At 40.2% G+C, this 27,967-nt stretch overlaps 3 protein-coding genes across 6 annotated transcripts; all 3 read left to right on the forward strand.

The window, feature by feature from the left end:
- The first annotated feature begins 1,801 nt into the window (after positions 1–1,801).
- On the forward strand, positions 1,802–9,865 carry tmem33 (transmembrane protein 33). 3 transcript variants are annotated; one of them, XM_035427395.1, is made up of 8 exons: positions 1,802–2,054; positions 3,479–3,548; positions 4,078–4,172; positions 4,969–5,156; positions 6,239–6,306; positions 6,694–6,827; positions 7,529–7,612; positions 8,016–8,145. In XM_035427395.1, the coding sequence occupies exons 2-8, from the start codon at positions 3,489–3,491 to the stop codon at positions 8,143–8,145; spliced, it is 759 nt and encodes a 252-aa protein (XP_035283286.1). In that variant the 5' UTR covers positions 1,802–2,054; positions 3,479–3,488. The 3 variants fall into 3 exon arrangements, with proteins under 3 accessions (XP_035283286.1, XP_035283285.1, XP_035283284.1); XM_035427394.1 differs by having other exon boundaries at positions 1,805–2,054; positions 3,454–3,548; XM_035427393.1 differs by having other exon boundaries at positions 1,837–2,054; positions 3,469–3,548; positions 8,016–9,865.
- A 905-nt stretch (positions 9,866–10,770) lies between these two features.
- On the forward strand, positions 10,771–20,433 carry bbs7 (Bardet-Biedl syndrome 7). 2 transcript variants are annotated; one of them, XM_035424717.1, is made up of 19 exons: positions 10,771–11,244; positions 11,462–11,527; positions 12,136–12,198; positions 12,590–12,765; positions 12,886–13,072; positions 13,643–13,715; positions 14,013–14,123; positions 14,423–14,553; positions 15,246–15,330; positions 15,445–15,547; positions 15,956–16,148; positions 16,589–16,663; positions 16,872–16,940; positions 17,145–17,284; positions 18,557–18,721; positions 19,213–19,322; positions 19,427–19,530; positions 19,613–19,736; positions 19,973–20,433. In XM_035424717.1, exons 1-19 carry the CDS (start codon positions 11,209–11,211, stop codon positions 20,104–20,106), a joined length of 2,145 nt encoding a protein of 714 aa, XP_035280608.1. In that variant the 5' UTR covers positions 10,771–11,208; the 3' UTR covers positions 20,107–20,433. The 2 variants fall into 2 exon arrangements, with proteins under 2 accessions (XP_035280608.1, XP_035280609.1); XM_035424718.1 differs by having other exon boundaries at positions 16,875–16,940.
- A 1,098-nt stretch (positions 20,434–21,531) lies between these two features.
- On the forward strand, positions 21,532–27,245 carry ccna2 (cyclin A2). The gene is made up of 9 exons (XM_035424575.1): positions 21,532–21,866; positions 22,848–23,176; positions 23,705–23,942; positions 24,203–24,309; positions 24,439–24,662; positions 24,770–24,974; positions 25,177–25,290; positions 26,247–26,380; positions 26,789–27,245. The coding sequence occupies exons 2-9, from the start codon at positions 22,961–22,963 to the stop codon at positions 26,838–26,840; spliced, it is 1,290 nt and encodes a 429-aa protein (XP_035280466.1). The 5' UTR covers positions 21,532–21,866; positions 22,848–22,960; the 3' UTR covers positions 26,841–27,245.
- The last annotated feature ends 722 nt before the right edge of the window (positions 27,246–27,967 follow it).

The following is a 27,967-nucleotide window of genomic DNA, read 5'->3' on the forward strand; positions in this document are numbered from 1 at the left end:
CTTCGGTGCTTGGCCCCTAATAATCATCATCATCATCATCATCATCATCTTCGGAGAGAAGTATGATAAATCAGTGTATACTGCTTCTCCTAACTTCTTCAATTATTTAAAACAGACCAGCCGCACTGCGCATATAGGGTAGATCATTTATCTAGTCTGAAAATAAATAAATAAATAAATAAATAAATAAATAAATAAATAAATAAATAAATAAATAAATAAAATACCAGTCTGGCAAGACGTTATGGCCATTTCCCAGAGTAACAAAGGCTATTCTATTCTGTTTTAAGCAGAAAGACCGAAGGTACGTGTATACAGAGTTGGGATTACAGGTGGAGGTAACTACGTGGAAAAGACTATTTATAAATGGGGGGGGGGGGGGGGGGGGGATAAAAGAAAAAAGCAGGTCAGATAAATCATATGAAACCCAACATAAAGCCATTCGCAATTTAGCCTACGTGTAACACTTATCATTAGATACGACCCAATTTCTTGCACTGTGTGCCAAACGCAAATTACAAAGGGGCACTTGTGTACTTTTATTTGGAACATACTCAGATATACATATATCGTGGCGCAGAACTGAAGGCTAAAAAAGGATTGGATTCACATAACACTGGTTCCATACAACACTAGTTTTCAAGATCGGTCCCAGGGCGCATGCTGATAGTTTAGCTTCAGTGACCAGGTGAACACACTGTCGACATGCAGGACCCCTGAGAGAGTTCACCTGTCTGTCTATAATTGAATCAGTTAAAAAATGTAACAGCTTTACGAATGAATTATTTGTCATGCAGCATTAAAGGTTAAAGCATTAGTCCGTCTGACAAAAAGTCACAGAGTGAACGTGAAATATTTTAATTGCACCCCCAGGATTCAGGCTGAAATTATTACACATTACAGAAATACAGAATAGACACTGTGAATATTATTGCAGGCAGCAATCCTCGTTCATCTAAATAGCATTGTATTTCTATGTCCTCAGTCCCTCAGTCTAAACCTCTGAAAAATGCTTACAAATTAATTTATAGATGTACGGGGCTAATTTTACTCCAATAGAGTAATAATGAGGTATCCTCAAAGCAACATCAAAGAGTAGTGTTTATAAACTACAGCCAAAAGTACAATTTAATATAGCCTATACAGTGATTTGAGCTTATGATCGGAAATTGTATCATGTGGGGAAGGGAGGGGATTATTGACCAAAATAATTAGGAGAATCGATGGCCAGATTGAGAAAGCCAGTTTAGGAATTTCACCAAGACACCAGCTCTGTTCTTTGCAATAAAAGCCATGGGATCTTAACTGACCTCAAAGAGTCCGGACCTTGGTTTAACGAAAGACGGCGTCTCCTGTAGCACAGTGTCCCAGTCATTGTACTGGTGAATTATCGTTTGTTTCAGACATCCCGGTGGTTTCAGAGGAAAGTCCGCCCTCTGTTGGCCTTAACTTCCAGCAACCCATCAATGTAAGCCATGATGTAAGCCCACAGCTGTTTAGCTGCACCTTTTGAGCAGTATGTGAGTATGGCTGCTGGATAAAATTAATTTAGCTATTTGTGCAAAAACTTCGGACCATCTCGATAACCATTTGGACAGAGATGTGTTGTTCTGGTTTTGTTTTTTCAGTTATTTCCAAATACTGGTAGGCTATCAACAGCAATATAAGTGGTATTTGTATATACAACAATGGTTGTGGCTATTGGAGGAAACATTAATTCATCTGGCAAAGAAAATCTCAAACCTCACAGTGTCCTTGACTTACTGGTTGGGGTCACTGTGGAGACGAATTTATCCCAGTATTCATAAGGAAGTAATAACAGAGGAGGGGGAAGTAATTACTACAGGACCAACGAAACATCGCGATAGAATTTCCCGGTAGTGCTTCACAGTTCATTGGTGCTACAGCTGTAATACGCTGAGGTAGCTAATTAGCAAGCTAGTCTGCTATAATTTGTTGTATGTGAATGTGTCAGTTTTCGCACAATAGCAATCTCGCTTAATTGACGCCTCAGCGAATTCACACAACAACGCGTCTACACGATATCGTAGCAGGTGAGTTTAGAATGGTTACGTTACTTTTCGCTGTTGTATCAGTTGGAATCGTCAGCCATGGAAATGCGAATGAATAGCTAGCTAACGTTACCATTACCTAGCGAATTCTGGAACATTCTTAGTCATTCAATAGCCAGCGAAGTTCAGTGACTTATCAATTTTCACAGTTAACTAGCTCGTTTATTGTTCTTTGGTCGGTATTTCACGGATGTTAAATACTATCTGGCTATATATTGGCTCTATAGGGTATCTTCGAAATGACAGTAGCCTGCTTGCTACATGTCAGAGCTTGCTAGTTTACTAGCACTCGAAAATCACGCGGCCACCGTCGTTAGCTGCTGGCTAGGCAGCCTGTGGATCTCGGCTCTAGGTGATAAGAAAATATGCTTGGCGTTATCTACCCATAATTATTATGATCAACACAATTAGCTTATGTTCAAATTCATACTATCTGCTGACATTGGGAAAATATGTTACCAGTTACCTAGATTGCTTCACTTAGCACTTCCATGTTAACATCGGCTAACGGCTACGTTAGCTAGGCTGCGTTATTAGACTACCTTGTATATCTCTTGAATGCACTCCGTTGGTCTTTTGTAAACGATATTGCCCTCATTGACTCGGTCAACCAAACAAGCATTTACCGTTTGGCAACACTAGCCAAAATGTTAATGTTGGCGAATAATAACTTTCTTGGAGGCTGAGTTTTTGCTTTCTGGCCGCAATAAGTGTTGCATACCAGGAACCATATAAAACACTAACAGCATCGTTGATAAATGGAAGCCTCAATGGAAATCCCCGTTCATTATTTGCAGGTAACCCTAGAAAATGTTTGCCAAACATGACTCATTGGGTAGGATAACGTAAGATGGGTTATTGATTCGTTAAAGTTAGCTGCTAGCTGACCGTTGGCCAGGGCCGAGGTTCGCTAGCCAGCTGCGCTATTACATTCTTGTCAAGGTGCCTGGAAACGTCTTCTGATCGTTTTTAGGCACCTAGCCATTTTACACGTAGCCATTTTATTGTATTGACAGCTATTAACGTTAAAACTAGAAAATTCTAAACGCAATATGTGGCTTCAAATTTCATCATGCAGTCTAATGCCTTTGAGATCTGTCCCTTGTGTCGCCCTAGAGTCACCTGATTCTCCGGTCGTTGCTGGCTTTGTTAACCGAACGCACATCAGCCACCATGATAATATAATTGCTCCTCAAACTTAGTGATTAGAATTTTGACTGTGGAAAGATACATCTGGGTTTAGATGTGATATCATCTGTTCTGTTCTAGCATATAATTTAGCCAAAAATGTATGTGGACCCCATTACTAAACCGACTCCTTATTTTGCGTGGATTAAGTTAAACTGGCCCGAGTGAACCTGTGTGGGTGCTTTTTCTAAAGTGGTTTTTCCCCAAGGGTAACGCAGATTTGGAGAGATGGCGGACACTGAGACCACGAGTCCACCTCCTCAGGCCGGGCCTGGGCCAGGGCCAGTGGTGAGTGTTGTTGTTCTTGCACTGAAACTCTGTCATTTCGACACTCACTCTTGCACCAAGTGTACCGTACTACCTCTGCCGATAGATTCCGGTCACAAGCTCCCCTGGGTTGACAAGTTTGGGTCAGCGGGAGGGCTGGTCATCACCAACAGAACAACACTTTTCTTTTTTTTTTTTTACTTCAGTCCAGTGTTCCAGATTTGAGGGTAGGATTACCGAGTTAGCTGGATAACTGAGTTTTACTCTATGCAGTTATCCAGCTAACTCTGTAATCCTGCTTTGTTAAACAGGGCCCTGCACCTCTCGTATAGGCATTAGGCCACACAGTTTAGACCACATCCGATGCTTATCTCTCTTAATGAATGGGAGAGAGTAGGCCAAATTCGAGGGTCTTGTTTCAAGTTTTTATTAGCCATTCTCTATATGAATTACTCAATTAGCAATGTTTGGCTGGCTTTTTAATGAATTCAATCAGCAAAATTCAGCAAGAATGGTTCACTGTATCATGCTCTGCAATTTTTGTCCACAGCAATTCATGTTGAGCAACAAAGTGGAAACTGCCATGTGGCTCTCTCGTCTATTCACGGTCTACTGCTCTGTGCTGTTCATTCTTCCCATCCTGGGGTAAGTGCACTATAACAAAGCTCATTTTCGCACTTTTTTTTCAGCTACCTTGTACGTAAAACCATTCTGTACACGATTTAAGTTAGAATGATTTCAGTTTTTGCATTTATCCTGATGATAAATGCCCAAGCGGATTTACTGCTAATGTTCCTGTACCACTCCACCCATTGGCTGTTACTTTGCTAGTGGAAAGAAATGGATACTCGCAGGCCGAATTTTACAGATGGAATATTAGATTAATAATCAGGAGTAATCACAAGCCTTGATTGTCAGCTTGGTCACATGACTGCTGTGCGAAACCACACCATGCGAGTGCAGTTTGCAGAAAAAGTATGAAGCAGCCTTTCGCTTAAGGTCAATCGGACAAATGCATCGATTTTGATTAATTATTTTACAGGAACATAGGTTTTGATTTCATACAGCGCAGATGCATTCGTTCGGCAGACTTCTGCAAAGCACCAAAGGAAGTGTCCTGCCGGACAGTTGGCTCGGTGCCAGTTTATGAGCATTTTTTCCCCCAAATGTGTATGTTTATTCTCTTCTGTGGGAACTTTTCACAAGGCTTGCCAGATTGTAATAGGAAAATAAACACAGCCAGCCAAGATGGCTCTTTAGATTCTTCTGTTGCTACACTTTATTGATGGCACAATGTTTGCTAATACCCGCAGACTTTGATTTCAGTCAACACTGTGTAATTTGAAATGGGAGAAAAAAAAAGTGCTTTAAAGTGCTCTGACCCTATTGGACAGGACTCAGGGACAGTCTCCTGCTTTTATTCCCCCCCTATCTCTTCTAGTCTTATTGAGGCTGCAAATTTCTACCAGCGCGCCCTGCTGGCCAACGCCTTGACCAGCGCCCTGCGGCTGCACCAGAGGCTTCCCCATTTCCAGCTGAGCCGAGCGTTCCTGGCACAGGCCCTGCAGGAGGACAGCTGCCACTACCTGCTGTACTCGCTCATCCTGGTCAACTCCTACCCCATCACCAGTATCCTCCACCTACCGAACGCCTAGGGGCCTGGGACCTGTTTCACGAAGCAGGATGACTGACTTTGCTGGATAACTGCTCTGAGTAAACCCCGGAGCCAAATCTGGAACATGGACTGAAGTAAGAAGAACCGTTCCGGGTTTTACTCAGCGCTCTTAATCCAGCTAACTTTGTAATCCTGCTTCGTGAAATTGCCTTGCTGTTTCGTTTCAGTTGGATCCATAAGTCTTGATTTTAATGTTTGTCCGATTGGTTCCTGAATGTTGCAAGGTCAGATTAGCTTAGATCAAGGTGAGCATGTTAGAGGCCTGTAATGTTCAACGTAACTGGAGTTACTGCCATAATGCCTAACAAAATCACACTCATGTTTAGTCCCTGTGGCTTGACTATTAGAGGTGTCTTAGATTTAACTAAATAAAAGGCTGTTTTTACCATGTAAGAGAAATCTTGATGAATCAAAAAGGTTTTTTTGTGGGGGGGGGGGGGGGGGGTTCTGTGTAGAGGCAAGTGTTTTATTTAGCTGAACTGAGTTCGACAGGCTTGTCAGCTTATTTTGCTGTCTTTCATAGCCTTTCCTTTTTCATGTCTGTCAGAACAAATGGCAGCGTTTCATTTAAAAGACAAATTCCTTTGAGGGTAATCATCCCACATACAAATTAATTAACTCCAGTTTTTATTTATTCAAGCCTATTTTATAGCACTGCAGGTATTCACTGCTGCGTGTCTGACCTCCCATAATGTGAATATCAGAAAATTGTGAATGGTGTTACCCAGGGCATCCTGTGAAATGCAGCTTGTGCAGTATTTATATTTATAAAGCTTTTATTTATATAAAAATACTTATTTTACATGTTTTTATTTGGCTGTACTGTGGTGTAATAGAACATAATATCCAGTATTAAATGACATTTTTGTATACAATGGAAAAGGATAAAATTTTATTACAGGAACTTCAGTCATACTTCGGTCATGAACTGTATCACATTTCTGCGGCGCCTTGCATAGCAGATCTCATGGGTAAATGCTTTTTTAGGGGCTGTAGTCCATTCTAATACAATCTCTTCCTTAACCATGGCCTTCAGTGGGTATTTTTCCTGTGTTTTTGTTCTCCTTGCTTCATGCCACCACTTACACCAAGAAGGTCCTGGACGTAAGTCTATTCCTCTGCTTTAATGAAACTTCCTCCAGTTTAATGAGACTTGTCCTATAGCTGCTAGTTGCTCAGTTAGGATTGTATGTTTGCGGGGTATTTGACTGCAGCCATTGGAGTTTGAAGCAGTGTCATATGGAGGTACTGCTTGTGAAAGCAAATCATTGTGAAGACATCATACATTCTGCTTTAGGTTTTATGTCTTCAGTGCTAGCTTTGCCTTAATGAGAAGTTTCAGCAGTAGTCTTTGAGATGCCTGTGTATCACATTTATACATGATGTCTGGTAAATGGTGAAAGATTAAAATTTATGACCTTAATGAATGGCCAAACTTCTGCATATCCTCAAATGACTGGTTTGTATCATGTTGTTTAATGCTTTCTCTAGACAATTGGTCCCAACAGCTTGGCTTTTGTGAGGAACCTCCTGGACAAGCTCACAGCCAACCAGCAGAACATCCTGAAGTTCATTGCATGCAACGAGATCTTCCTCATGCCAGCAACCGTTTTCCTACTCTTCAGGTGAGCTTGTCGACCCATCTTTCAAGGGTCAGTTAATAATAGTGAATTCAAGTTGTCAGAATTATCAAATTAATATTTTTAATCAATTGATGGAATTAGTTTCCCATCTATTTTTATTTCAAGGAGAAAAAAAAACTGGCTTGACGATTACATTTAAAGGCTTAAGAAAGTTCACTAGTTTGTCCACGTGGGGGCAGCATTAGATTGAGTTAGTGTTTTTAAAAAAATATTGTTTTATCACATTAAAAGAATAGAATATGTAAAAACTAGCCAATGCTAACACTATTTATCAAGCTGGTTCCAAGAATTGGAAGCTATGAATCTCTTATGACAGTTGATAGTCATTTTTGTGAATTGACTGAACACTAGGATTTTCATAGAATACATTCATTTCATTCGTTGAATCATAGCCTGATCTTATAGCAGTTGGAGATTCATTGTTAGGGTGGGCTTCATCTGAGTAATGATCTGAACTGAGATGAAGTTGCTTGTCTGAATGCTGACTTGAACAAAATGGAGGTGAAGCAGGGGTATAAACTAGCAGGTCTAGTAGCCCTCTGCTAGTAGCCTTCCAGGGCCAGGACTGCTCTTCATTCAGTTGAACAATATGAACTAATTACTCCAGTGCTTCTTTTGTATGGGATGAGCTTCCCCCGGTGACAGTGGTAACCGTGGTAATGGGTTGCTTTTTTTGTTTACAGTGGCCAAGGAAGCCTGCTGCAGCCATTCATTTACTACAGGTTCCTCACGCTGCGCTACTCCTCCCGAAGAAACCCTTACTGCCGGTAAGAGCGGCCCTCCGGTTTTTGGGTGTCACTACTGTTTCTTGCTGCGTAATCGGTAGTGGCAGCACGTGCTTGTGCATACCAGCGCAGGTCACCTCGTGTGGGCGGCAGTGTAGTATAATGGGTAAGGAACTGGTCTTGTAAGAGACCAGGAACTGGTCTTATAACCGAAAGGTCACGGGTTCGATTCCCGGGTAGGACACTGCTATTGTACCCTTGAGCAACGTTTCAGCAATGCAGGTTAAGTACTTTAGATATTTAACCTGCATTGCTTCAATATGTATCCAGCTGTATAAACGGATGCAATGTAAATGTAATGTGTAAGCCTGTGATGTAATGTAATGTGTGAATGGTTCACTGTCGCTTTCTCACACACCTCCCTCCGCTCCCCTCCGCCACTCAGCACCCTGTTCACGGAGCTGCGTGTGCTCTTGGAGCACCTCATCATGAAGCCTTCCTGTCCCGCCTTCTTCCGGAGGATGTGCCTCAACAGCATCGCCTTCGTCAGCCGCCTGGCCCCCACGGGGGTGTAGCTGGGGGGGGCGTGGGGGGGGGGGAGCAGAGCTCCCCCAGAGACCCACCACCAGCGGAAAAGACCGAAAGGAACGCTATTTTTTTCAAGGTTCACCCCCAAGGAGCCGGGGAACCCCGCAGGCTGCCCACGTGTCTATAGGCCAGAGCGCGAGGCTCAAAAAATCACAGTGCACTGAAAAAACCCGGACCAGATTTTCCCGCCCTTTTTAACGGCTGCCTTGCCACACACATCCCATTGCACGTTTTACCGTACGAAGTAACAGTGAGGTTTGAAACCGCCCAAACTTCAATCATGGGGTGTTTGGGATTTCTTTATTTGCCCCCTCCCAATTTTTTTTCCCTAGATTTTTTTTTCTTTCTTTACTTCAAATTTTACTTTACTTAAAAATGTGACATTAAAATAAAATCCGACTAAGCTTTATCATTGCCACACATTTTTTTTCTTAATTGTACTCCACTAGCCAAAATGCAGAAAAATCACTGTGTGTATTGGTGTTTCTGTATGCATTCCTACACACAGACACTCAATGTCGATGCAGTGAGTACAACTCCATCACAGTATGTCTTTTTTTATATTCACTTTCCTTTTCTTATCGAGTGTGTAAAGCATTGTATGAGAACCCCAATTGCCTGTATCGTACAGTTATATATTTATACATGTTATGCTTTGTCTTAAATCAGTTCTAAAAGATTAAATATGCAGTAAGTGTGAGTGCTACTCCCTGTTTTATGTATGCTGAATAAATTGTTTAAAATATTTACATAAATTTAGGTGAAAGGCAATATTTCCATTATTTCTGCAATGTAGTTGGGCAAAAAATTACCTTAGTGAATTCCAAAGCTTGATTGTGTTCTGATATATAAGTATCTAGATATCTGCAATATATAAACTCATACAGTGCATTACAAGGGTGGAAATTAGTAATTAGGGCAGTAAGTTATTTCAGGGCATGTTAGTCTTTGTCATGCTATTAGTGTTTTTAATTAATTTGTTGACAGCTGTGCTGGTTTAGTGTAGCAACAACTATGTAAAACTTCTTGAAATCTAATCCAGGTATCTCATTGATTGGTACATAGCAGGGTTCATCAAAGGTCCAAGATCAACTAGGGGGACCTTGAACAACATGAAGGAGAAACAACAGTAAAAGCTGGTAATAATGTAAATAAAATACTTAATCGGAATAAACACAAACCTGTCACAATATTTAACTGTTTAACTTTGATTGCCACAAGTAAGACTAACTGCAACTGTTGGCACTCAGAATGTGGGGTGGCTGTGCTCTCTCTTTATGCGTGTGTGCGTGCGTGAATGCGTGCGTGTGTGTGTATGTATGTATGTGTGTGTGTGTGGGAGGGGGGGTCCAGGTCCGACTCCAGCAAAAGGTTTAAAGTTCCTGCTGTATGTGTTATTTTATTCACAGGCTAATTATTTATTTGCTATTCTGTTGGACTACCTCTGCAGTTGTTGGCATGGCTGCATGAACTAATGTACGACCCTTTTTTGTTTTGTTTATTTTTGTCCTCTCTGAGATCTTCCTTTGTGTTTTTGTTAGTCTATTAAAACATTTTCTACAGAAAATAAAAGGAGCGAATAATTGAAAAAATAATTTCATATTTATAGTTGATCAGGTTCTTGGTGTGAAACTGCTTTGAAATGTTCCTATGAATGCATTGATCAACAGTCAGCCTAAGATTCATTATTAAAGAAGTGAAGCTTGATTAAGTGGTCTTGTTTGCTTCTGTGTCTGTCTCTTGTGGCTTGCTTGTTTCTGCACAACCAACACTGATGGTTAGCTGGTCTCCAGTTTTGATCCTGGTTATTTAATTTTGGTGAGTAGCAGTGGGTAACTACATTTGTGCGACAGCTGTATGGGTCCAGTGGTCCAAATCTGGCCATTTAAATTCTAACGTTAGGCTCCTCATTAGATACTTGAATTCCAGTGTTGTTCTCGCTAACAGAACCCTCCCTTTGAGTGTTGCTGACCTTTACTTGAAATTAACTTAAATTATGGAGGTTTGTGAATTGTGTGGTCAACTGAAGCAAAAAATAAAAACTGCATTAGCCAGGGTATTTTAATTTAATTTTAATATTTAATTTTATGTTTGAATGTAAACTATTCAGTATTTGGGGCTAATTCCAAGTTAATGTCTATCCATACATTACATGGACCTCAGGAAATTTAATTTGTGGTCAGATGCTCCGAAGTGAGATGCCATAAAACTTCTGGTATCTATCAGTCCCCTGATATAACTGTCAATTCTGGTAGCAACATTGTGCATTTTAGTGTATGCAATTTGGTTAATCAAACATCTAAGCAATGTCTAGGCCCCATTGACTGTGCTTTTAATGTGAACATTTCAGTATAAAGACAACTTAATATCAAATGCGAACACAGGAATACAAAGGTGTGTGCCTATTTTAAATATTCAATATACTCATATTCAGAATATAACTTAGTGATAGTTCAAAAATAAGTGAATGCCCTCCTTGCCGTAAGCCTTCCGATCAGCTACCCAAGTACAGATTTGTTGGACAGCAAGTATTCTCTCAACCAATGAAAAAAGACTTTGCATCCATTCGTACATTTTATCCAATCTCCTTCCACTTTGTTTGCCTTCCTTTCCATGGAAACGGGAATCGTCTGCTGCTGATGTCTACTTAGCAACAATCCGGTGGACCATATGGCGTTTTAGCTTTCAAAACATTCTTTGTTTTATTGCAAGCGCCTTTCTGTACTTGCTAGATATGTAACTTCATGTTGTCACTTGGTGTGTTTATTTCGTTGTGTCTCGCTTGTAATGGCCTAACTAGTTAGCCAGCTAATTTGCAATAGAATCTCTAGCCGGCTAGCAAACAACCCATTTTGCCACTGCTAGCTAGCTAATCCCCTTGGTCTAGCTAACTGGTTGCTGGGTAATCCACGCATATGACTAGTTGACCATCCACTGTACATGTTTCTTTGCATTATAACTAAATTAGCTAACGTTAGCTAGTTAGACAGCCAGTTGCCAGGTTAAAGCACAGATTTCCTACAAACGCCAAGAAAGATACTGGCTGGAAGATGGAGCTCAATTTGAATCGGGTTGATTATCTACAGGTAAGCATAATTGCTTTAGCACGCTGACATTTTAACAGCTTGTAACTGTAGAGTTGGCTACATCTGCTTGCTATTATGTTGAAGTTCTGTTACTTAGCCAGAGAAGTGATGATTACGCCTGCACTTCACAATGTCTTAAAATTGACTTCGTATCACTTGTGCACTGTAGATAGATGATTAAATTAATGTTCTGAAATTATTCCTCTGCCATTGCCAGGTTGGGGTGACTTCCCAGAAAACAATGAGACTCCTGCCTGCAGTTGGACGGAGAGCAACTCAAAAGGTTCGTAACAGTTTGTAGTAGTAAACACTTCTACAGACCGAAACGTATTTTTTATGATTAGCTTGTAGGTGCAATTGGTACCTTGGAAATAGTTGCTCAGTAAATTATTTTGCCGATTTGTTGCATGTTCTATTTAGACGTGTATAATAAAGGGACAGCAAAAAGGGACACTCTGCCCTCGGCATCTATGATATTTAAAACCTACGGCTATAAATATTAAACTATAATTCTGACAAATTCATTCAACTTTTCTTCTTCCTTTATTTGAATTAACATCAGTTACAATTTGTGTAGTATTCTTGGCCCTTTTAAAATAAGATGTAACCTTTCCCTAATAACCCATTTTTAATGAACATTTATTTAGCTAGAACTTGAACTGTTCTTGAACAAATCGAAGCATAAATATTCAAAAGGTTGTATTTGGTGCTGTGCTTGTATACGTATAATCATTATTGATACCGATATTTGCCAAGATTAATAATGACCCAACAATGATAAAAGTAACGAAAGGGAAGCCACCTTGTAGTTCGAAAACTAGGCAGTTTTTTTCCTTACTGTATTTTTGTTTTACATATTTGTTTATCGTTTGCATCATTTGCCTTTTATAGGTTGCTGTGGCAGATCAAGATGGAGTTATAACTTGTTTTGGGATGAAAAAAGGAGAGGCGGTTGTAAGTACTGCATCATAACGCGTGATGTTTTTAGAAGACATTAAATTATCTGGGCTGGGGGAAACCTTTGCTGCATTTTTCAGAACAACACTGAGGCTGGTGTACCATTGCAATTTAAGCAGAGGACATCTGCTGTCATAATTCCAAACACATTCTTCAGTTCTTGTTCTTTAGGTCATGTGAGCCTTCCTTTTTAGATGTGTCTACAGTATATTAGTTTTGGTTTTTTACTCCCCTCATCAGTTACATTTAAGCTACTTGCAAACTTTTTTGATATGTCCATTTATACGTCCATTATACGTCCATTTTTGAGAATTGTGATGATATTCATTATGTTTCTCGAGTAAACTGATCCCCCTAGTGACATTGTTTTTGAATACACATCCCCCAGCCTGTCTTCAAGACTCTGCCAGGGCAGAAGATCACCAGACTGGATCTGGGAGGAGCACTTGGGACACCCCAGGAGAAGATTTTTGTGGCAGCCGGTTCTGAAGTCAGAGGATACACCAAGAAAGGCAAACAGTTCCTGTCATTCGAAGCAAATCTTGCAGAAAGCATCAAAGCCATGTATGTGTTCTTTACTTATACTTTTGTCGGATATCGTGTAATAATTCATAACATCCACATAAATATACAGTAAGTATGACTAGCCTTTTCAAAGTGAATCTCTTTTTGTGTTTTGCACAGGTATGTCTCAGGGTCGGACCTCTTTGTTTGCGCGAGTTACATCTACAACCACTATTGTGACTGCAGGGACCAAGACTACTACCTCTCAGGGGACAAAATCAATGACATAGTTTGTTTGCCAGCAGAGGGCGCCGGCCGCACTATCCCGATCCTTGCATGTCAGGATCGAGTTCTCAGAGTGTTGCAGGTGTGTGCTGTGTACTGTAGTATTATGGGTAGTGTAGTAGTATAATGGTAGGGAACTGTGCTTGTGACTCAAAGGTTCCAGGTTTGATTCCCAGGTAGGACACTGCCGTTCTACCCTTAAGTAAGGTACTTGCTGGATATACTGTATACTGAATCATTCAATATGCATATACTGTATATCCAGCTGTATAGATGGATATGTAAAAATGTTTTTAAAAAAGGTGGTGCAAGTTGCTATGAATAAGAGCATCTGCAGAATGCAAGCAATGCAAGTCTCTCTTATTTGTCTCTTTCTTTATCATGATTTGCTCACATAAGTTTAAATCAAAGCTTTTATAGAAGACATACATATTGAGACCATGTTGCAGCTGTTTTATTCCAATAATATATTTTCAATTATGTATGTTCATATTAATATTTTGTTTGCATAGAGATACATTTTCATAATTCTTGTTATGTACAATTTTGATGTAACACTTGTTAAAGTGATGAATTACATTTTTTGCATTTTCATGTCCTGTCACGGATGGGATTGAGATTTCACTGAATCCTGTGATTTGTTGTCCTGTAGGGATCTGAGCTCATGTATGAAGTTGAAGTTTCTGGACCTCCTTCTGTTTTGGAGTTAAATAACAGAGATGGAGGTATATTTGAATAATCTGTCTTCATGTTAATTTTCAAATACAGTGGAGAATTTTGACTGTTCTGCAGGCCATTGCGAGCACTGATTTTGTCATCAACTTTAATTTTAGGTGCTTAGTGGTGAGCATACAAATGGTAGCATCTCACTAAAAATTATGCAAGATATAAAAATAAAAACAATGTTTGTATGTAGTGTTAACTTATTACAGACAAAATGCCCATTAACAATGACACTAATAATCATTACATGATCATTTTAAATTATTTTTTGTGTGATTAAAAAAGTCTTCTTTCTTTAGGCAGTGGGGAAGTTCTTTATGGAACAGCCGATGGGAAACTCGGGCTGGTGAAGATCACGGAATCTTCTCCAGTTCAAAGATGGGAGCTGGCTAATGAGAAGAAAAAAGGAGGTATTAGATTTTTTGGTAATGAATGTGAATATTGGTTTTGGGTGTAGTATTGACATATGACGCTAATATTTCTGTAAAAAAAACCTGCTTTTTTCTCCTTTTGTCATACTCAAAATCAATGGTATCTGTAACTTGCATTACTGTAGCACCATATTACCACAGTAATATTTATAATCAGCACTTAATTGGTCTTTAATTGTTTGGTATATTTACTATAGGATTATATAGTCAGTTCATCATAGTTAAGTTCAGATGAAGTTTCTCCATTTGTGCATCTTGCTGTGTTTTTTTTTCACAAGGCATCCTGTGCATCGATACGTTTGACATCTTGGGTGATGGTGTGAGAGAGATCCTCGTCGGCAGGGATGATGGGACGGTGGAGGTGTACGGGCTGGACGGCTCGAATGAGCCTACCCTGCGCTTCGAGCATGTGAGTTTTTTCGTGAGTCGGAGGCTCCGCCCCCCCTTCTGCTGGCTAGTGTACGGGAGGCTCGGCCACCCTCTTGGCTTGACAAACGTTTTGACAGCATTTAGCAGAAGAACTTTGAAGCCGATGTCTCAGTGTAGTTTAAGCAGAGTACATCAGCTGTACAACCCCTAGCCTAAAATAATTTCTAAAATCCTTTGTCGATGGATACGTTTAGCTTCCGATTATGTGTGTAAAACTTGTAAATTCAGTCGAATGCTTTGTGCTGCGGTGTTCCTGGAACGGGCTTGCTAGGGAGTGCTTACTGCCGATTCCAGGCACCAGCCTGCAGTCTCTAGTACTTGGTCTGCCAGCTGAATCCACTTTTTATATACGTTTACATTATATACGTTTACAAAATGTGAGACTAAAAACCAAAACCCCAAGCGTGAAAAAGCAGTTTGGGGAAAAATAGCTGTCCTTGCGCCCATATGTGAGTTACAAGGAAGCCATGTTGTCCAGACACTTCTCCCAGTGTTCTGGCATCAGTTCCTTGTCAGCTCTTAAGCATAATTTTCTAGACACATAATATGTGTATTGTGGAGTGTGGTGGACTGTAGTTACCTCTAACGTGCACTATGTTAAATGTGCCTGACTAGCCATTACTGTTCAAAAAATGTAAATTTCCCTCCCCCAATGTTTTACTCTTTTTCTAGGCGCTGTCAGAGAGTGTCACATCTATCCAGGGTGGCTGTGTTGGAAAGGAGAATTTCGATGAGGTTCTGACAGCAACGTACACAGGCAACGCGACACTTGTTCCTTCATTGATTTTTATAGATTGACTAAAGCTCAGCGTGACTACAGCAGAAAAATCTCCTTGAAAAGTTAACGGATGAAAATATGTATAACCTTCAGGCTGGGTGACTGGACTCACAACTGAGCAGCAGCAGGAAGAGGCGGGGCCAGGAGAGGAAATTAAGATGAGTCAGGAGACTCAAAACAAAGTTGCTGCTCTCAGGTAATCTGATAAGAAGTATGAGCAAATATATTACTATTTATACATGGTATAATTTGTATACCCAAAGCAGAATATTTGTGCAAGGTACTTCAGACAAATGCAATACTCGGCTTTTAGCTTTGACTTCTATTGCTCGACTGAAAGATTTTCTGTAGAATCCCTTAAGTAATTGTGTGGTACACTGATATTGTACTGTGATGTGCCACTTCTAAGCCTTCTTAACTGTCTAACCCCTGACTCCATCTTAATAGCAGAGGGAAAAAAATGTTAGCATTTTACATTGGCCCATGGTGGAACTGGAGCGTGTTAGCATTAACAGACTCCCCCACCCCCCGGAAGGGCTGGGCTGGAGTCTGTTAGCATTGTCTGTGGCTTGAGAGTGTTAGCATTGCCTGAACCCAACTGCAGGTTGGAACTGGAGCAGTTGCAGGTAAAGGTACTCCAGGAGAGGGAGAAGTACCAGCAGACCTCCCAGTCCAGCACAGCCCTCTCTGCAGTGCCCGTATTTAGTGTCAACGACAAGTTGACCCTCTGTCAGGACGATGCCAGCTACAGCCTCACCTTGGAGGTGCAGACTGCCATTGACAACCTATTACTGCAGGTGAGTGTCACCGCATTTACTTATCTTATACAATACCTTTCTTAGACCACACTTAGAGCACTGTGTGCAGTTCTGGTTACCATACTGCAATAAAGATATAGAGGAAAGATATAGTGGAAAAAGTTCAGAGAAGGGCAACTAAATTGGTTCCTGGTATGAAAGATAAAAGTCATGAGGACCAACTTAAGATGGTTGGAGCCATATTTACTAAGGATTTGCAGGGCTTTTATAGATGCTAATGAGACAAATAGTGTTTTTACATATTTACTAAGGCACCGCACCATATAGTAGAGGCAGGTACTCTGAGGTACGATGACGTACCTTTTAGAGGTAGGAAAATGGAGAGCATTGTTAGACTGAATGACCTGTTCTCCTTGTTATGTTATGCTATGTGACCTGAAAAGAATAAGCATTGATACTTCTTTTTAAAACTCTCCTAGAGTGATGTTCCAATCGACTTGCTGGACGTCGATAAAAATTCAGCTGTTGTGAGTTTCAGCGAATGTGATTCAGAGGTGAAAAGCCTTTTTCATTTTGCATTTTAATTGGGTGTATTGAATCCCCTGAGGGATGGTGGTATACATGAACTCTGAAGACAAGAGATTGCAATCTTTATGACCAGGAATCAAATGTGATGCTAACGTTCTAAATAAAAAATATAATAACTTTGATTAAATCAAGCACCATGTTTAATATTGATTTTTAAATATGATTCCATTATAGCAGCCAAATGGCAATTTCCTTCTGGCAACATACAGATGCCAAGCAAATACTACAAGGCTTGAGCTTAAGGTAAGTGGACTATGTTAGTTTTAAAAAATGTCTAAAATATTTTGCATGCATTTCTTGTGTAATTGGACAAATTAAATACAGTATTAGACAAATCGGACATGTAGAATCTTAAGAAATTTGGTATTTAACTTTTGTGAGGGAGCTACTGCTTTGGCGTAAACGAGCATCCTGCAAAAGTATACTTGTGCACTGACTGTCCTCTAGGTGCGATCCATAGAGGGCCAATATGGCACTCTACAAGCCTACATCACACCACGCCTGCAGCCAAAAACCTGTCAGGTACGGCAGTATCAGATTAAACCCCTTTCTCTTCACCAAAGAACTCACTCCATTGACCAAGACAGGTAAGGGTCATTGATATCAACCAGTAATATTCTCCCATAAAATAGTTCAATTACATGCAGTCACCATCGGTATCGTGTCCGGTTTATAATAGGAACCTGCAGTTTATACATTCTGAAACTTCAGTGCAGGATAATGGTTACTGAAATGGACTTGCAATTCAGAGGTCACAGGTAATTCCTACTGTAGGTGAGGCACTGGCTGTTGTACCCTTGAGCAAGGCATCTGACCTAAATTGCATGTTTAAATCTATTGTGGGTAAAAATGCAAGCTGTGTAATTCATTATAAGAGTAACTGCTAAATATAATGTCATACAGACTGTATTAAAGGCCTAAGCCTTCTCTCTGGCTCTCTCTTGATCTTTTTCCCCTTCTTAGATGAAGCAGGTTTAAAAAATTCCGGCTAATTTATTTATTTCACTTCACATATGCAGAACCAAAGTCAGTCTCATTCCTTTTCACAATTCCTGTTTAAAATGAATATGATTCAGCCTGGTTTATTGAGTCTAAGGCTTTAAAAAATACCACCATTGAGGAAAGGCCAAAAAAAAGAAAAGGGGGAGAAAAGGCTGTAGGGGTGTGCCGAGCAACACTATCTGTATCTGTTCAACCTGCGAAATGATTGGGAAAATGGGGTGGTGCTGACAAACGGTGTGTGTGTGTGTGTGTGTGTGTGTGCATGCCTGCATCCTGCAGTGTTTAATGAATGCATTTGTCAATGTCATGAAATGTTTTATTGTACAACAAATGACCGTTGTTTCAATTTTCTGTTTTATCCTCACTTTTGCTGCTAATCTCATTTCATGAATAGCTTCTGAAAATCATTCAGGAAGAAAAAGTGTCTGTATACAGCACATTATGTGTTCATACACCCCTATTAGGCTGGCATAATATTTACATGGAGATATGTGTAGATAGTGCAGATAGTGGCAAATATTGGGAACTGACAAAATGTTTAAAATGGAATGTACAATGTGTAGTTTTGCAACCACTGAGCATAGCACGCTGCTCTTTGTACTTACTAATACTACAGTTGCAGGGATCTCACTTCAGTGCATGGTTCCATAGCAGGCTAATTCAATTAGCCTGGTACTAAGCAAGTTTAAGGCCCTGGATGTGTTGCCATGGTCATAAGCCTGCCTAGATATAAGCTTGATTTCATTAAACTAAGCAGCATGCCTTATTCCACTATGTTCACAAGTTAACTAGCAGACCCATGAATCCTAATACCCACAGCTCTTTGTCTGTTGTTTCTGTCTCTCTGTTGTGTATAGGCCCATGAATACTCTTACGCTGGTTGGTCAGTTTAGTTTGGCCGAGATCCATTCATGGGTGGTGTTCTGTCTACCGGAGGTTCCTGAAAAAACACCACCTGGGGAGACGGTGACTTTCTACTTCCAGAACACTTTCCTCGGCACACAGTTGGAAACAACCTACAGGTGAGGTCACATAGGCTTCTGCGTCAATTGCCTTCTAAATGTATTGCCACTGTGTGAAACATTGTAGTTAGGCTGTCCTTACAGTAAGGTCCAAATTGTGTCTTTTTGACATTGTGGCATTTTTGGCTGGACCGCAACAGCGGGGCCAGCCCTACAAACGCGAATGTGTCTGAGTGACTGAGTGATGAAGTTACACCATTGGTCAGCCAAGTTATAAAGTTACACCATTGGTCAGCCGGAGAGGTCCAGCCATATACTAGGTTTTGACCTGGTCTTTTTCTACTATTGAAGGACATGGCAGAAATGAATGGCCTGATATTGATCTAAGGTGAGCATGTGCATGAGCACCTTGGATCAATGGATTATTTTGCTGTCCTTACATTTTGTGAATCAAAATTATTAGGGGGAAAAAACAAGTAATCATTACAGTTAGGACTTTGTAATTGAAAAAAAGTAAAGCAGCTAAGCCTGTTTTTTTGTTTGTTTTTTAGTAAAGGTGAAGGTCACTTCAAATCAGACAACATCTCTACAATTTCCATTCTGAAGGACGTTCTCTCGAAAGAAGCCACCAAAAGAAAAATTAACCTCAACATTTCTTATGGTAGATTTTCCTCCTTTGCACAGAAGAACATTCCGATACGTAGTGATATTTCTAAGGTGAGCTTACTAATGATCTTATTGACACTTGTGTATTCCTTTTTGTAGATATCAATGAAGAGTCTGTCAGTCATACTCTGAAGATGATTCATCCAAAACTGGAGTACCAGCTGCTTCTTGCTAAAAAGGTTCAGCTGATCGATGCTTTAAAAGTGAGTAGGGCTGAGCATTTATTTTTGTTTTGTTCCTGAGTTTTGCACTTTAGTTTAGTCACGCATTTTCTTCTATGCACAGGAACTACAGGTTCATGAAGGGAACACAGACTTCCTGATTCCCGAATATCGTAGTATTCTAGAAGAGTCCACAAATCTTCTTGAGGAGTACAAGAAACAGCCTGCGCATTTGGAGAGGCTATACGGTACAGTGTTCTAAACCCTAAATTATCTTTTTGCTGTGGCATACGTGCTGTCCACATTTCAATTGGTTGCGTGCAGTGAAAATGAAAGAAGATTTCTCTTGTTTCAAAGTTTTGTTTTTGTTGTGCACATTGGCTATCACAAATTGTGTAAAATGGGCATGCTCATCTCCTAAAGAACACTTACAGGAGGGAAGTCATTAGAGAAACCTTTTGCAAATACACGTGTTCTCTTGCAGGTATGATCACGGATCTCTTCATTGACAAATTCAAGTTCAAAGGACAGAACGTGAAGACAAAAGTTTCACTGCTGCTTGAAATTTTGGACAACTATGATCTGAATTCTTTAATGGATTTTTTTAATGAAGGGTGACGTGGTGGTCAGTGGTCTTGTTGTGTTAGTCAGTACTTAATTTAAAATCTTTCTGGTGTTGTATATGAAATATCATATTAAGATTATGTTAAAGGTACAGGAATAAACACCAAATATGTTAAATATATTCTAAAAAAACATTCCCCTGGTAGAACATGTATGAAGTCCACACTAATGTATTTTATGTCATGATAGTCGGCACTGTACTTTAATATGAGTACTTTGCCTTTTGTAGCATAATGTGTATATTTTTTTGTAGAAAGTATGTTCATATTCAAATACTTTGTGTTTCAATAAATGTATCACTTGCTTAATTTTGTTTTTCACGTCACTGGGTTTCCTTTGCATCATGAAGCAAAAGTTTATTCTGAATATGACAAACCATGTAATACAAGATATTTAAAATTGACATATGGTACCCAAAACCCCAAAGTATCATTGGTAAATTTGGGGTTTTGGGTACCGTATGTCAATTTTGACATACAGATTTTGATTGAATTCTTGCTTCTATTAGTAATATTTAACCACTTAATGGCTCTGTAGATTACCATCTATTCAACTATTGCCACATTAAACTGATTTAATCCACTGAGTCAAAAAAGTGAAAAGTGAAGTGATGGGCTAGCAGTCAAAAGTGAACTTGCAGTAACAGAACTGGAATCCCACTTCAGACCTTGTCTCATGTTTAGCAATAACATGCTTTACATTAAAAATGTGTATATTCTACTGTCTTGTTAATAAACTTGTAAAAAGTAAAAATACATCTTAATATTGTGGCTCAATGAACACTTTAGATGCAAAAAGAAAAAAGTAGTTGGGTAGGGTCTTTAATATTCTAAACTGCTTCATTTATTTTTTATAAACAAATTGCATGAATAGATATAGAAGTGCTATAGACAATTTGATACTGAATGTTATAGTGTGTGAACTAGCTGAAACACGTTTGTACAGATAGGCAACAGGTAGAAATAGTTTTGGTGTACATGCTATTACTCTACCCAGCAAAACTAATATGTACAATCACTTTCTCCGTAATTATTTGCGTTCCCTGTAGCGTATTTAATCCTTTCGTGACTTTTGTGCACATTGTTAATAGAATTGTTCCCGGTTATGTATTCAATTGGCAATTAAGTTGCCAACCAAGGTTCACGAAAGGAGTGCAGCAATCCTGATGTGTCCTGATAATAATTCTGATAAGTCTAATGTCTCCTCATATGGCCGAGTTCTTATATTAAAAAACTAATTTCTAAAGTTTCGTAATCTTGGCCACCACTTCACAAATCCCGCCTCAAGACCACAAAGAACCACACGCTGCTTTCTTAACGGTTTCTCATCTACGATATCAATTCTGGGCTACTCGGCTGCCGTAGATTGGTGACGTATGTATATAGCAACCATTGGATTGGGCAGTTTCAATAGTCGCGGGCTACTTGAACTCAGAAAGTAAACCACAATTTCGCTTTATTATCCAGTGAACAGAAAGACGCTAGCTAAGCAAGGAAGCAATTTTAATCTAGACGTTAGGGATATAGGGATCAGTGCATTTTACACATATCAAAGGGGACAACATGGAGCGGTGAAGGCGGTGGAAACTGCCCAGTAAATATCGCCAAGGAGTTAGTTTAGCTATGTGCTTTTAGATTCTCTTGCTTATTTTGCCTATAGCACGACCTGCTAAGCAGCAAGACGCAGCAGTTAGCAACTGAAACTTTAGCTGACTTTGCTTGTCTGGATGGTAGCTACTTGTTTTAGCAGTTTTGGTAGGGAGGGCAAAACGAAGCTTTAGAATGTCGCCAGCAGTGTATGCGCGTGAGCTTGACAATACATTTCTCACAGAAAAGGTCGTTTGTTACCTTTTTTTAGTTCATTACAGTGGTGATAGAAGTTACTAGAATTAAGTGGTACTGTGCTGTTAGCCTTTATTGATCGCTGTACAAGGTTAATGTGAAGTACCTAGCACAATCTGACAGTACTAACCCATAAAAATATACTTTGAATGGTACTTGGTCAATCGAACGGTAAATGTGAAAAACATTCGATTATAGTCAGCGGCACCGAAATTTTCTGTCACACCCTCGATAAACAGCAAAAGTCCCAGTAGAAGACTGAATTAAATCTTTAAAAGTTATATATTTTCTGAAAGCTTATCGATTCCGCTTGGCCGTAGTGAGTGAAACTAGGCGATCTGAGCATATAGTCGCTATGTAAATTACGTCAGAAGGATTCAGCCTTGTTGTTTGCTACCTAAACTTCACAGCACACTAAAATCCCTTAGCATGCTTGTAGCATGAAGTGTCTACTTTCAAAATCCATTTAAACCATTCACAAATGACTTGGGACTTTGAAGTTATAAGTCGGGATGTATCAAGTGTCCAGTGAAAATACTGACCTGGCTCTCAGTCAGAATTCTGAGAGAGCCAACTGCCATAAATGACCGCGTAAAATCAACCAGTAAGAGTTATTATGATGTCACTCGTTCAGAACCCCATAAATGTAAACAGTCGAATGTTCAGTGAAATCTATCGGTTTTCGGTGCCGTCGGAGTCCCGATCTTATCATTGATGGAATTTTGGGAAAGTGCGAGCTAAAAGGCCACAAAACAGCCAATATATCACATTAATATTCCATATATGTACGATCGCTGTTCACAATACGTTAATTTAAGGCTAAACTGGTATTTTAATCACAATACTTATGCTAATTTCCGGAAATAAATTTTTCGATTGTCCTCCCTAGTTTTGGTATTGTTTCCTTGCTTTCAACGTCATAACTGACGCACAACCTAGTTTTATTTTAAAGGTTACTATAGCCATTATTGATCCATCTAGCTATTTGTGATCGCAGCAACATAATAATGGCATCGGCTAATCGAGGACAAGGAGGCGCGATTGATCTTGCAACGCAAGACAATCCGAATCAAGAAAACACGCTTTCGCGATTAAGAGTGCCCGTAAAAAATACTGTCGAAAATCAGGAGAACATAAATCCTAAACAATCAAACAGGACAGTTTTGGGAGTGCTGCAGAACAACCAGAGAAGCAGGTCACATTTGCAACGCGGCGCAAAACAGGTTTGTGACTTTCTGTTCGCTTGGCAAAGGAGTAATATCGCTTGCTAAAATGTCTGGAAATGTTAACATGTGAGCTGTATTGCATGCATTTAGATGGTTAGATTATAAACGGTGCGTTTTAAATGTCCATAACAATCATAAATAGTCCGCCATTTTGAGCATCCGGTGACCGCCCAGACGTTCAATTTCGTTTTGGATCCAGCTAAAGTTCGCTAACGGCTAGCTTTCAAGTGTTACTCGGCCAAACGAACAGTAACTGAAAAGTATTGGACTCATTCTGGGAGTTATTAATGATGACTAATTGCATATGTAGTTGACTATGGTAGTATAACGTTCACCAAAAAAAGTACATTGAGTGGGCTAATACCTGCTAGCAAATCCAGATATAATGGCCGGTCTCATGGGTAGCCCGCTTGCCAATATAACGACGTTAGCTAAGTTAGCTACTTTATAATTGGAATCGACCAACTGTAGTTTCCAATGTGAATTGCAACGTTTTATACCGTATTGCATTGTTTTATATCTTAGGGTGCTTCCTCTCAAGTGTTGTCCTGCAAAAATGACGACTGTGGGAAAGGTCTGGCAGAGAGATCTGGGTACAAACCGCCTGCTTTCCAGATACATGTGGATGAATCCGATGGCGCCTGTGCAAGGAAGCAAGTGTCGAAAAAGTCCACTGTGGAGGATACCCTTAAACTAAACCCTTCTGTAGTTCAATGTAGACAGCCCCTTGCCACTATCGACATGTCTATGGATGTAGGCTTTGGTAAGTATTCAGCTAGGTGGTGTTGGTGTTTACCAATAATCAACTTAGGTTATATTTTCCATAGTTTTGTGGCTAAGAAAAATACCACTTAAAACAATCCAGAAAGCCATATTCATTGGTTGACAGTGTAGTTGTGCCCTATGTCCAGATCAATGTAGTTTGCTTTTTCGAACCTGACAAGCTTCCTGAACTGTTGCATGGTACCCAACTCAGTGCACGAGCATCAGCCCCAATGGCATAGTTCCTTTTCGTTTCTTTAGATTCTCCAATGGATATGTCGGTAATTGAAGCTGAAGAGAAGCCAGCTAATACTAATGAAGTATCAGATTATGCTGCTGAAATCCACAAGCATTTAAGAGAAATGGAGGTGAGAACAATGAAACTTGAACCTTAAAAAAAAAAAAAAAAATGGCAACACTGTTATTGATGTTCATTTGAAGCAAACATGACATTTTATGCTTGTCTCTAAATTCTCTCCATTCCTTTCTCTTCGTAGATAAAATGCAGGCCTAAAGCTGGTTACATGAAGAAACAGCCTGACATCACAAACAGTATGCGGGCCATTCTCGTTGACTGGTTGGTCGAGGTCGGTGAGGAGTACAAGCTCCAGAACGAGACTCTTTACCTGGCAGTCAACTATATCGACCGCTTCTTGTCCTCCATGTCTGTTCTGAGAGGCAAGCTGCAGCTGGTCGGGACTGCAGCCATGCTGCTCGCTTCGTAAGTGTTGCAGCTTGACGCAGCCGTACAGCTGATATTCTGTTGTGCTTTCTCATGAATAATGCACGCATACTACTTGGCCCCCCCCCCCTTCCCTTACAATGCAGGAAATTTGAAGAGATCTATGCGCCAGAGGTGGCGGAGTTTGTTTACATCACAGATGACACCTACACGAAGAAGCAGGTGTTGAGGATGGAGCACCTGGTTCTCAAAGTGCTGTCTTTTGATCTTGCCGCTCCGACCATCAATCAGTTTCTCACCCAGTGCTTCCTACATCAACCAGTTGACAACAAGATTGAGAGCCTATCGATGGTGAGTTCACACGTCACTTAACGCTTTTTCATTGAGGCGGGCAGAACAACTGATCATCCATGTCAGTAGTGGAATTAATAAAGGAAAGGTTTAAGTTCCAGTGTCTTGGGGCAAAGAATGGCCAGTGAAGATGAATCGCACTCTTGGAAGCGTTTCACGAAGTCCATAGTATATTCAGTGTCTGTCGCATTATTCTTTGCAGTTTCTTGGAGAGTTGAGTTTGATTGACTCAGACCCTTTCCTGAAGTATCTTCCATCCCAGATGGCTGCGGCAGCCTTTGTGTTGGCAAACTATACAATTGCTAGGGGCTCATGGGTAAGAATTTTCACTTTCCACACTACACAGGAATACCTTTGTTTAAAAAAATAAATAAATGCAGTCTGACATTTTATTTTTGTTAAAATTCTAATCTTTGGAGAGGGAGTGGATCTGACCAAGTTACTTAAATCGAAGTTCTCCAAAGTTTGGCAAGTGTCTGGCAAAGGCACAGCAGAAAATCACTGTGTGTCCACCAAAATGGACGATGTCATGATGTCAGCTACTGCTTCTTGTCACAATGCAGTTTGCAGGTCATGCGTGATCAGCTAGAGGGGGTCTGTAGTACATTATGAAGCACTGTCATTTTGCTGGAATGAGAACTTCCCATTCCTGGGCATCGCCAAATGGTCAATTGCCCTGTGACTGCTGGCCAGTCACTTTTGGAATATCCGGATTTGGTGCCGTACTGTAGGGCCCATCCGTGCACTGAAGTAGTGCCTTATCATGATGAGCCAACAGCTTAAAGATTGTTGAAAATGTTGGTGTTTCTTTTGTACAGTCTTTACATATGGAGCCATTATAAAGGCTTTAACATTTTCATTATCTGTAATGTTCTGTTCAGTACCCCTTATGCCCTTTAACAAAGTGATGTCACAGAATTCAGCAAGTTCACTAACCAAAATTTAAAATGTTCTAGCCATTCATTTGAAAGGATTTTTTCATATAATGCTCTGTACTTAACTTGCATCTTCCTTGCGCAGTTGTACCATGCAGTGTCTGTCCTACCCCTGAAGACTTGCAGGTTGGCTCCTGTGTGGGTTAAGACGCAATTAATTATTTAGCGCAAAAAAAATTTTTTTTAATGATTTGTGCGTGTGTGCGCTGTTAAATTTGCAGTTGATTTTTGTGTGACTTGCCTGCCCGAATTCCAGACTTGCTCCAATCGTCCGTTTTGCTCCGGTACGGTTTGAGTCGTTCGCTGAGCATGCCCTCGTCCCCCCCCCCCTCTGCAGCCTCGGTCTCTGGAGGAGGTGACCGGATACTCTCTGGACGACCTCATGCCGTGTGTCACCGATCTGCACGAAACTTACCTCAACGCCGCCCAGCACGCCCAGCAGTCCGTGCGGGAGAAGTACAAGGGCGCCAAGTAAGCGATACCCACAAGCGAGCGCCGTTTCTTTGTTCAGTGGCAGCCGTACTGTCTCACCCGAGGATTCTGGGAATAAATTAACCGGAGTACCTTTCTAGTAAAAACTGATCAACGTGTATGGGAGTCATAGCAAGCCAGAGTTTTTTAGTTTACTTTAAAATGCCTTGATGCTAAAAAATCTTATTGGAACATTATGTACTTGGGGCCCCTTAGTGCCTTAGCGAGTTGGCCATTTCTCTTTGTTTGATCCATTTTGCTCAGAGGAGTTGACAAGAATTGTAGATGGAATTAGATGAGATGTAGTCAGATCTGCATTTTTTCCTTTTCTCAGTTTGCATCAGTTACAGCTTGTACATTTTCATTGGGAACAACAGCATTGTAAACCCCAAACATCTTATTTTTCAGGTACCACAAAGTCTCCCTCATCGAGCCTCCAGCGAAACTGTTCCTCAATTGATACATTTTTGTAATAAAGATACACAAAATTCATTTAGGCAGATTTTTATATACAGCTTTTGTAATTAAAAGTCCCACACCATCAGAATTTCAATAACAGGAACAACACCCTTTTATCCAGGGGACAGACATGCAGGGGAATTGAATTTAGTGCTTTTTAAAAAAATGTACATTTATGTGCAATCCTGTAGGGTTTTTACTTTTTTATGATTATTTTTACGCTTGATTCAACCAGAGATTTGTAAACCTAGTTAATCAAGCCTCGTTTTAAATTCTGTGTTTGTCTGTCCCTTCCTTGGGGTGCTAGAAGGTCTTGCTGGTGGTCATTAACTGTGCTACTTGAAGCTGTAAAACTGGCTGTAAATTTAATCTTTTTGTAATAAAGACACTGCAGATATACTCCCCACCCACCGCATTCCTTGTTTTTTCTTCATTCGATGCAAAGCATTCTGCACCCTTCACTTCAGTAATTATTGCGGCAGATAACGATTTTACTTTATCGGACATTTACTGTGTCACAACCGTGATTCTTGCTTGAGCCTTCTTAGAAGTGGTTGCATCTGGTACAGGGTTGACGCTCCTCTTCAAATAAACAACGGCGTGGCCTATACTGCATGTGGAATATAGAGCTTGTAAAGTAAGTGGTAAAATCAGAGGTTTTGATATTTAGTATGTGATGTTTTATGGAAGTCTCAGGCTATAAAGAAAACTATTCTGAACAATATCGTCCGAGTCCATTCTGATTTGATGAAGTGTTCTCTGTTCCATTTAAAATCGTTCTACGCTTTTGCTTGCATTATTGGCTCCTAGCACTGTCTTCCAACAGTGAAGTGGTAGTCCGTGTGGCGGACCTGGTGCCACCTACAGTTGACGAGTGAGCCACTTGACAACGGAAAGGGGGGAACAACCTTTTGTATTGTATAGAAAAACGCATCCCAGCCAATCATAGCCTACACGTCTGCGCAATCCAGTGTTAGCGTTGATACAGCATTGCGATTTATTTGCACAAAAGAAAGCCAAAATGCAGGAAAGAAATGCACAGCATAGCTGGTGTTTAAACCTGAAGACCTCAGAACTGCATTGCAACTGTAACAGCTATCCAAAGCTGTGGAATAAGTAATTCAGTTC

This window comes from Anguilla anguilla, chromosome 7 (assembly GCF_013347855.1).
Source record: "Anguilla anguilla isolate fAngAng1 chromosome 7, fAngAng1.pri, whole genome shotgun sequence".
Lineage (NCBI taxonomy): Eukaryota > Metazoa > Chordata > Actinopteri > Anguilliformes > Anguillidae > Anguilla > Anguilla anguilla.